The sequence below is a fragment of the Haplochromis burtoni genome, unplaced genomic scaffold (assembly GCF_018398535.1).
Source record: "Haplochromis burtoni strain Fernald_Lab_line unplaced genomic scaffold, NCSU_Asbu1 Contig_8, whole genome shotgun sequence".
In the NCBI taxonomy this organism is placed as follows: domain Eukaryota; kingdom Metazoa; phylum Chordata; class Actinopteri; order Cichliformes; family Cichlidae; genus Haplochromis; species Haplochromis burtoni.
In genome coordinates this window covers 1901428-1911617 of record NW_024582369.1, presented here as the reverse complement: position 1 = coordinate 1911617, position 10190 = coordinate 1901428, and the positions used below count along the sequence as shown (strand labels likewise).

The 10190-nt window shown below is 43.8% G+C and overlaps 1 protein-coding gene across 3 annotated transcripts in view; it reads left to right on the top strand.

The window, feature by feature from the left end:
• The window catches only part of LOC102292414 (prospero homeobox protein 1), a 33524-nt gene extending 23580 nt beyond the window's left edge, over nucleotides 1–9944 (top strand). For all 3 annotated transcript variants that reach the window (XM_005914488.3, XM_005914487.3, XM_005914489.3), the window contains one exon: nucleotides 4970–9944. In XM_005914488.3, coding sequence (XP_005914550.1) covers nucleotides 4970–5155 — 186 coding nt within the window. In that variant the 3' untranslated portion in view covers nucleotides 5156–9944. The remainder of the gene's footprint in view (nucleotides 1–4969) is intronic.
• Nucleotides 9945–10190: the final 246 nt, after the last annotated feature.

The following is a 10190-nucleotide window of genomic DNA, read 5'->3' as shown; positions in this document are numbered from 1 at the left end:
GAGAATCACACCTCTGGATGGTATTCATAATGACCCCCACACAGGCCCACACACACACACACACACACACACACACACACACACACACACTCATGCTTCCCCCACTGATGCCAGACGCTCCCTCCTTCAATCCAATCTGCAGTTTATTATTTTTCTTTCGTCTCCTGCCATCTTGCTCCTTCACTTGCCCTTCCATTCCAACTACTCCTATCCGTCCATCCATCTTCTATCCTCCCTCCTTTGCCGCACCTCCTTGCGCTCCATCCTTTATTGTTTGCCCACCCACCCACCCAACACCCTCCTTCCTCCTACCCTTCTATTCTTCCTCTCCCTCCCTCCCCCTCTTCTCCTCCTCTCCAGATGTCCTGTTCCTATCTTCCAGACTCCCTTGCTCCTTTCTTTCCCTTCTGCCTCCTGCGCTCTCAGTCTCTCAAAGCTGAGCTGACTTCCTGACCTCAGGAGGCCCTGTTACAGCGCTCAGTGACCCCCCCCTCCCAGATTGGCTTCTCTCACCCATGCAAGCTGAGTCGATGAATTTTTAAGTCTCCAGACATGGGACAAACTGTGATTTCAGAGCTCCCCTGCTGTTAGCAGCTATTCTTTGTACACACCACGTTTTGTCGATTGTAGCCTTCAAACAATTGACAATTTCTTGAAACTGAAGGGACAGCAGGAGGAGAGGAAAGAAAAATTACCATTGTGGATGGGATAGGAGAGCGACTTCATCAGTGTCTTTGACCCTGGCATGCCCTTGACTCGCCAGCAGAGGTGCACCTTGAGAAAAGTCCATGTGACGCTTATGCTCGTGTCCACATAAGCACACCAGACAGCAAGATATACACACACATGTATGCACGACAGACCCTCAAGGCTCCCTGTTCTCAAGGCTATCAGTGGAGTGAGGGTGGCTGATGTTTGCTCAGCTTTGAGGCCCATTTCCCGTCCCAGCAGTCTCCTAAACGCTGGTGCAAACCTCTCCAATGAGAGATGTCAAGAATGAAATTATATTTTGGACAATGTTGCGAAAATGAAGAAAAAAAATTTAACTACGGATCTTCTGTGACTTTTCCCGATTGGTCAGATTCTTCAGCTGTGGCACAATCTTATCGGATGGGAGGCTTGGGGGGCTGGGGGGGCAAGCGTGGTGAGGGGTAGGAAGAGAGGGGACATGGGTTGTGTTTGTCCAAAATGACAGTATGGACCAAGGGCTTATCAAGACCTTTGTAGATTATTGATTGGAGCAGATATGTGAGGCACGGGAGGCTTATGGGCCAGTGCATGTTCGAGGTTTGCAAACCTCTGGCTTGACTCGCTCAAATGTCAGTTTCAGCTCTTGTTTTCAGACCCTTTACTGTGTGCAAACTTTAGATTACTTAAGACACGGGTATCACAAAAATACTTATTGGATATCAGAGTCAGATAACCCCCCATCTGTGGCATTGAGTGCGCTACAAAATCTATAAATTCCACGTCTCACAAACACAAACACAGTGACCAAAAAAGCATGGGAAGTGTTGGTATTCCCAGGCTGAGTTGGGGTTAGGAATTAACCTGGCTTGCAGCGAGGGCTTATGTTGTGTCCCTGCATTTCATCCTTCAAGGCAAAAGCTTGCTAGAACACTCACTCACACTTACACACACACAAACACACGCATACAGCCTTATCTTCCAGGGTCTTGTCTTGTTTGGCTAACACTGTGCAAATAGAAGGTGCAATACATCTCCTGACAGTTCCCAAAAGCAAAGGGGAGAAACACGTTGGTCAAACAAACAGCCAACCCTGAGTCACCGAGAGAGAAGAGATTTCTCAGGCTTTACCGAAACACATGCGAAAGACACAGGCCCGTGCACGCGCGCACACACACACACACACTTGCACACAGAGTGTGTAACAGTAGCCTTTATTTTGAGGGCTTGGGCCTCTGGCTACCTTTTTAAACGTTTGTCTAAGCAGTCTTAAGATGAGGGCTGCTGCTGGAGTGAATAGCTCCCAGCAAGCCGTCCACAGGCTCCTATTGTCCTCCGTCATATTTTATTATCTCATCAAAAAGCAGGAAATCCGATTCCCTCTCTCTGAAAAAGAGCTTATCCTTCTGTCTCAAAGCAACCTGTCACGAGTGAGAGAGAGATGGACAGAATGGGGAGAGAGTGTCGTGGGGGAGAGGGGGCAGCCATTGAAAAAGACTGATTTACCGCCTTAGTGCTATCAACCTTACTTTCCTTTTTCTTCCACCCTGCCTTTCTCCTTGATTAGAAGGCCCCCTAACACCAAGCACAATGTAAATGTCAGGGTATTGCAGCCTTATCATCTTTGCCGATTCTTTCCACCCCTTTTCCCACTCCGTCTTCCGCTTTTCATATTGTGTTACATAGGGCGAGAGCATTCATTTTCATGAGAGCTCTTTATTGGTTGATTTTTGAATGCTTTGCCGCTGCCTGCCGCACGCGTTTGCCAGCCAAAATTCAACATGAGCAAGACAAGAAAGTTTACCCCTTCCGTGTTTTGCTAGTCCAAATTAAAGGCATCACATTTAAGCTTACTTTTTTACTCCACTTTTGAAAAATGGACCAAAAGTCAAAGAGAAAAGGTTCGTTTTCAGATTTAGCCTGCTTAGCAATAGATTCACTCTCAGTCACCTTGTTTGCCTTTTCCAGGCGTCACTCCTCTCACACACACACACACACACACACACACACACACACACACACGCAACTCCACATCCTTCCCTTGCCACCACTTCGCTGCCTCTTTCCATCCATCCCTCTCTCCTCCCTCTCTGTTTGTACATCTGTCCTTTAATTTTGGGCTCTGCTGAGAAGTTGTTAAAAACCCCTATGAAATATGTATGAAGGATTGTGAGCCACGCGATTGGCCCCATTTACCGGACAGCCGAGCGAATGAACGGCCACACTGGATAATCCCCCACAATGCCTCTGGAACAAAGGCCCAACAGCTGACCCTAGAGAGACATAGAAAGATGAAGAGGGAGGGAGGGAGGCAGTGAGGCAGTTTGGGGGGGGGGGGTGTTAGAATTGGACAAGGTGGAAGGGGGTGCAAACAGTTTAGGCTCACTGCTGGTCAGGAGGAAGCTCAGTCACAGACACACACACAACTCACATGTACTCGCAAAACAAAGGCTTGTGGGACAGGAATAACTCCCTTGTTCTGTTGCGCTGCTCTCTCTCCTTAGACTCTTCTCGGCCCCTCCTTCTCTCGCCATCTCTCCCTCCCTCCCATTCTCACTCTCTCAGTCAAGAGGATCTGAAATACCAATACCCTTTTCTCCTTGACATTGCTTTCTCCTTGCAGTCAGCATTTTGCTGTCCTTTTATAGTCAAAACGTCAGGAGAAATTCCATGCAGGAATATTCTTAGTAATGCGGCACTCCCTGCATCTAACACCAGGGCGCTACGCGGCACCGTCCCGTTAGCGAGGTCTTTCGGGAAAAGTGCACGCGGGCATACACACACACACACACTTACTGTAGCTGGCCTCAAAGCGGGGTCATTGTGCCAGTATTCCGTGAACGACAAGCAGCCCAAACAATGAATTATATCCACTTTTATCCCACCAGACGGGAATTCAATATTTGGGGAATTGGGTTATCTTTCGTTTTTTTCCTTTCCCTCTCTCTCTCTCCGTCAAACACACACAGACACACAGTGCACAAGCTCCTTATTCACAACTCACCTTTTCACTTGAGTAGTGGACAGACACACACACACCAACCAGAAACACAGGCATCTTAGCCTCCATTCATCACCCCGAGGGGGGTTGGTAGCTGTCCCATGTGTGTTTAAGTGCATATGTGTGTGGTTGAAGAGGCCTGTCTGTGTGTGTGGGTCCTTGTCCATCGGTGTGTGTGTTCCAGTGGCCACTAACCTTGCTGTGTCCTGACACTCCTGATGAGTATCTGCAGGACACTGGAGGAGAGGAGTGGAGTGCGCACTGTCAGGCATTTGGGCAGGCTGCTGCTGTATGTGTGTGAGACAATATGTGTTTGTGTGTGTGAGCATCGAGGGAGGCGGGCAGGCAGACAGTCAGCATTATCCAAGCAGGTGACCCCTGAAGGCTGCGTCGCCCTGGAGCTCTGAGTCGAGGAAAGAGACTCAGCCAAATACACCAGGGTACCCGGTGCGTGAGTGTGTATGTGTGTGTGCGTGCGTGCAGCGAGCATTATGTAGAGCTCTGTCACAGTACAGGATGTGTCATCTCCTTGGCACAAGGAGGTGTGTCCGCTGGTGTGTGTGCTCACACCAGCATAAGCGTGTGTGTCTGTGTGTGACAGAGTGTTGGCTTGGGGGAAGGTGTCACAGATCTTTGCCAGACTAATCATCTCCATGGTGTCGGTGAGCGCTGCTGTCAGGGACACTAAAGAGGCAGCGTGTCTCCCCGTTCCCAAAGCATTTAGTACTTCCTCTTTCGCCAGCACCTCTCTGTCGCTCTTCAGCTCCGCTCTCTTGTTTGGTCGCAGATTTACAGTGGGACTCATAAACATGTCACGCCCGCCACGCTGCTGGTGGAAGGTGGGGGAAGTGGGAGGTGTGAGAAACCTGAGAATTCACAAGAAGTGACTTTTCTCAGGCCAACACCTCAACTGGCGTTTAAGGAAGTAGCGACTCAAGAGACAGGAGATTTATGGTTTTACATCCACTTTGAAAATATGAACATATTCTACAACTGGGGGGCGAAGACTGTCGCTGTTTGGGAAAGTTGGTTTGGGTTTTGGCAGTCGGTCAAGTTTCGTTCCCATTTTCCTCAGTATTCAGTGGTCGAAACACTTTTAGGGTTTGCATTATAACGAAGTGCCTTAAAATCAAACCACTACAACGGTGCTTTTGTGTCCAGTGACATAAAGGACACAAACTTTGCAGTGAGACTTAAAATACCTTAAAATAGGATTTCCTCCGTGTACTCCTCACATCTGTTTACACAATTGCTCATTCCTTCCTTTCTGTGTTCGCGAAGGTCCCTGATCGTTTCCTGGAGGTGGCAGAAATCACACTGCGAGAGTTCTTCAATGCCATCGTGGCCGGCAAAGACGTGGACCCGTCCTGGAAGAAGGCCATCTACAAGGTCATCTGCAAACTGGACAGCGAGGTCCCAGAGATCTTTAAGTCCCCAAACTGTCTCCAAGAGCTTCTACATGAGTAAATTTCACCTCCTCCTCCTCTTCCTCCTTGCTTACCGCTTTGCGCTTTCTTTGTTTTTCTGATTTCATAGAATTTCAAAATTATATTATGATTTGTTTTTTTCCCTTTTCTTCAACTTTACTTTTGATTTCCTGTTTTTTTTTTTCTTGTTTGTTTGTTTTTATTTTTATTTTATTTTTTTGAATGTATGAAAGTTATGGAGTAGCATTCCCAATCTAAAGCCCCTTGTGGCAGTTCCTAAATGACCTAGCTATTGTGTTCTTGTTCTTATATTATGCTGGTTAATATATGTTTTGTTTTTCTATGACTCTGAATTGAAGAGGCTCTGATCTTATTGGGTGTTTTTATTTTTATTTTCTTGGACCGTGTGAACACTCTGTTTGGCCTGTTCTGTGATCAACACTAACGGCGCCCTCCATGTGTGGAAAGAGTTCCCGAGTTCCCATTTATACTGCTAAGAACATAGGCTGGGTTCCCTGAAGACTTGACTCGTGGCACCCACAGAGGCCCCTCCAATTCGGGGGGTATCCATGTGAACTGCCCCACCCTACCCCCCTCTTTCCCTAATACAAAGTGGGTGCCTAATAGACTGTGCTATTGAAGATGTCCCTAACAGGACAGGCACATGCACACATGCACACAAAAAGCAAGGCCTAGTGAGGTTGTTGACTGGACTAAAACTGGACTTTTGGTACTGGTCTGTGAGACTTGGACCAGTTTCAAATAGCTACTGAGCTCTACCATTTTTCTTTTTTTCTTTTTTTTGAAGTGTGTTTTCCCTGCAAATAGGGGCATTGTGTTTATTGGGTGTACATTATTATTTTTGATTACTATTCTTATTGTTGTTGTTTATGATTATTATTTGTCACTACTGCTTGCTGAAGATTGGCACTTCAAGATTTGTTTGTCCCTTGATGCCGTTGCTGAAAGAAATAAATTATTGCTATTAATATTATTCCAAAAGATTTTTAGATTCTGAAGTATTTCCCCCCTCCTCCTCCTCCACCTCCCTCATTCCCCATTTTCCTTCTCCTTACTCACTTCCCTCAGTTTGTTCATCACTGGCGTGGACTTTGGTTTTGTTTTGTTTGTTTCGCTGTTTGGTTGCTGGGGCAACTTTGCTGGATTTGGATTTTATTCCAGGGAATTTATTAGAGTGGGCTTCTCTATTCACCTGTAGTGACAAGCTCATCCTGCACAGGATCGGTCCAGTAATGATGCTAAAAATAACCAACATAGTCTAAAGAAACATGAAGTAAATAAGAAGTATTTGGTAAAAGCGTGTTTTCTTGATTTACTATAGCTGTTCCACCTTTGAAAACTAATCTGCTCCCCCTTAAAGAGCACTTCTTCATCTAATAACAAAATATTTTTCTACGTCTGTGTTCTGAATTAGTGAACATACATAATAAGTGCAAGTCTGATTTTTTGTTTTGTTTTTAATTTTTATAGCACTAAACAGCTCACGTGAAAGAAGTTAACATATTTACACTGCTGGCTCTTAATGTGGTTAGCTTATATATGGTGTAAATGGCATTATGAAGTTACTTTAATAGCAGTCGATACTTGAATATATCAAAACCTGAAGTTCCGGTTTGTTAACTGAACAGACGTGAAGATAAAAGGAATCTATTGAGGCTGATAAACAGCCGTTTATTAATTCTGCCTCAAGTAGAACTTACCCTGATGACAATACACACACAATGCTCCTTCCCTCTATGTTCACCTGCTGCTGAGTGATTTAGCTTCTCTCTCAGTGCAACAACATGAGGTTAGAGGTGAGCACTCTTCCCCCAGGGGGTAGACGGAGAAGCTCTCAGCACTACAAAGACCAGGGACAAAGGCGCAGAGCAAGGAGCAACATGCACCTGAAGCCCTCTGCTCTGTCCTGCCGTCCCACACCGGCAGCTTTTAAGACCCAAAGTGTGTCTCTGTTCAAGCCACTGTGCCCAGTTTGTTAAACGGCATTCCTTTCACTTTTACCTGAAGTTCTAATCCCAAATTTTTTCACTTGAGCTGAACTTCTATATGTACTGTTTTTGATTTGTTTTTTACCTTCACCCATCCTCTCAGGCTGTTAAGATTTTACGAAGCAGTAAGTATTAGATATTAGATGACCTTTTTGAAGAGGTAAGTTTGAAGCAATGAGTGGACTTTGATATTTTGCTTGGTGCGTGCGAGCTAGCTGGTGATCTCACCTTGCGACATTGGCTTATAGTGTGTCTGTGTGTGCGGCACAAAAGATCAAAAGGGGCAGGTTGCTTAACCTGCTGACTTGTCTAAGCGAGACAAAAGGCCTGACAAAAGAAGGCAGAGAAAGACAGAGAGCTACTCCCTTCATTATGTCCCCCTTCTCTTCCCCGGACAGTGTTCTTCTTAAGATCCGGAGCCCTGAGAGAGCGAGCGGCGCACATTTCTCACTGAAGGATGGGCTAGGCCCTGCATGTCTCAGTCTCAAAGCACCAGCCAAGGGCTCTAAAGCGCCACAGACAAAGGATAAAGAAAGGAAAGGACACTTTTATCTGATGCGCAGATTATTATCGTTCCACGCCCTCTCCCTTCCTGCAACTCCACCCTAAACTTAAAGAGTTCCTGCGTCTAAAAAGATTAATTCAGGATAATGAAGAACTTGTGTGCAAAAAAAAAAAAAAGGAAAAAAACAACAATAAATAAATAAAATAAGGATTAGCAAGACCTTAACGCCGTGTTGAGAATATTTTTGTCCGGTTTTGTTTTCTGGGGTCGTTTAATTTTTAGGATAACATTATTGAAATGCATATATAGCCTTTTTTTTATAATGTAAAGTATAAATCTATGGGAAAAAAATATATAGTGGAAGTTCTTTGAAAGGCACTGTTAGAAACTGTTTCATAAAAGAAATCCTGAGGGTATTTTTAGTGACAGTTTTGTTGCAATCTGTATTCTGAATGAGTTGTTGGTAGATTAGGAGCAATAGTAGTAGGTTTTTTGCAGGTTTTGTGACCAGTTTTTCCTTTTGGTTTCTTTACCTTTTTTGTATTGTGCTGAATGGCTGTCTTCTGGAGATCAAAAAAAGAAAAGAAAAATAAACTTGGAATACCTTTTCAGAGTATGAAATATTGTTGTCGCTGCTGTAAATACTGTCAGGATGAAACAAAGAATAGCTGTACAGATTTTTTTTTCTATTATCACTCAGAGTGCTAGAGAGGGGTGAGTGGTTAAAAAAGGTAAAAAAAGGAGACTTCACCCACTCTCCAACTGGACTCATAAGCACTCTTCTGAAATATCCACAGAGGAGTGGGGTATTTTTTTTGGTTTGTTTGTTCCCCCCCTCCCTCTGCCATGCCTTTAACGGGAAACGGTTTCCCATCGGCAGTGCCCTTGAAGTTGCACCAGCATTCATTTCTTTAATTTTCCGAACAGAACGATGCATCAGACGAGCGGTGGGGTAACGGTGATGTCACAGCGCGGCCCGTTGGCAGCCTGTGCTCTTTGTGTCATCCAAAAAAACAAGGGCAGATTTCCGCCAACGTAGCTCTAGATTTGACCCAAGAGACAGACAGGAACTCATTGTCATCAGAAGACTAGTGCCATCCATGGATGGGGGAACACTGTACAGTGACAGATTAAAGGGGGAAAAAAAAAAAAAACTGATTGCAGATTGAAGGGGAAAAAAACAAAACAGCGATTTGTACCCCCTTTTCACTGGGTTTAAAAGTTGATGAAAGTTTGGAATTTTGTGGAATTTCTGTATGCTTTGCAGTACGTGCACATGTGTGTGTGTGCACTGTATATGACTGCGTGTGTCTGCGTGAGAGAAAAGACCGATTATGAGAACCTGTGAACCAGTGTGTGACACAATTCTCAACACTGTGGCCCCTCCCCCACCCCTGGGAGTACCATCCTGACATGTAAATGACTCTCATTAAGCGTTTGGCAACATGTGTTTGGTGTGTGCGCATGTGTGTGTGTGTGTTGCGATAATTTCCTCTGATCTGTTTTCTGACCTGTTTGAAAGAGGTTTTTGTTTCTCGATGCTTTCAGTAGTAATTCCTTTTTTATTATTATCACATTGCTCCTCTTTTATTGTAAATATCAATGACGTGGACTTACAGTGATAAATACTGCCTTTGTATAACTTTAGCAATATGTTATGTAAATAATGTTTTGTTGATGCTTTTTGTATGACATTATTATTCAATTTTAGTGCAGTAATTCCAACTGGAACAGCCATGTTTTTCGGATACAGTCTGAATAGTTACACAGGTTGTAAAAATAAAACTCATGACATGGCTGCTTTTTTTTTTTTTTTTCCTGTTATCGGTGTCTATTTGTCTTGCAGATTTTGTGTAATTTATTGGTTTAATTTATCCTAATTTATTTGATGTTGTTTCATTTTGTTTTTTCAAACAGGGAAGGCTGTACTGCATTTGAATAAGTAGAACCAACTTAAAAGATTTTACACTTTAACGAATTTACAATTTCAAAAAAGAAAAAAAGTTAAATTGACAGAAAAGATGAGTGGGGATTTTGGCAGCTACGTGAAACTGGATGGTTAAAACAAACAAAAAAAACTGGATTTGACAGGGCAGAGGGTGGACTTGAAAGCCGAAACTAGTTTGAAGCAGTTTTGTATTTTCTCTTGAGATTTTTTCCCTTGTATTGCTTTGGCCCAGCCCAAAAACAACCAGTAGTCAAATTGCCTTTCGTGCCTTCACCCTCTATGAACTGAATGTATGTGCAGTATATATGCAAGCTTGTGCAAAATGAATAAAAAATTGAAATAAAAATGAAAAAGAGAGTGAAAAGTGGCAGCTGTTTGTGGTTTGTTTTCTGTGTTTGTGTTTAAAGCATGGGGGGGGAAAAAATCTGACTTCATAAAGATATCTATACTTATAAATATACATGAATGCTGTAAAAGCTGGTGCTTTCAGTGAAAAACATACTAGCAGAAATCTATTTGTTCCGCTAGCAAGCATTAAAAAAAAGAATCATGGAAATTGAAATAATCAAATGATCAATTTAGAAGTGCTGTGGTAATTTCAGTTAGTTTCTGT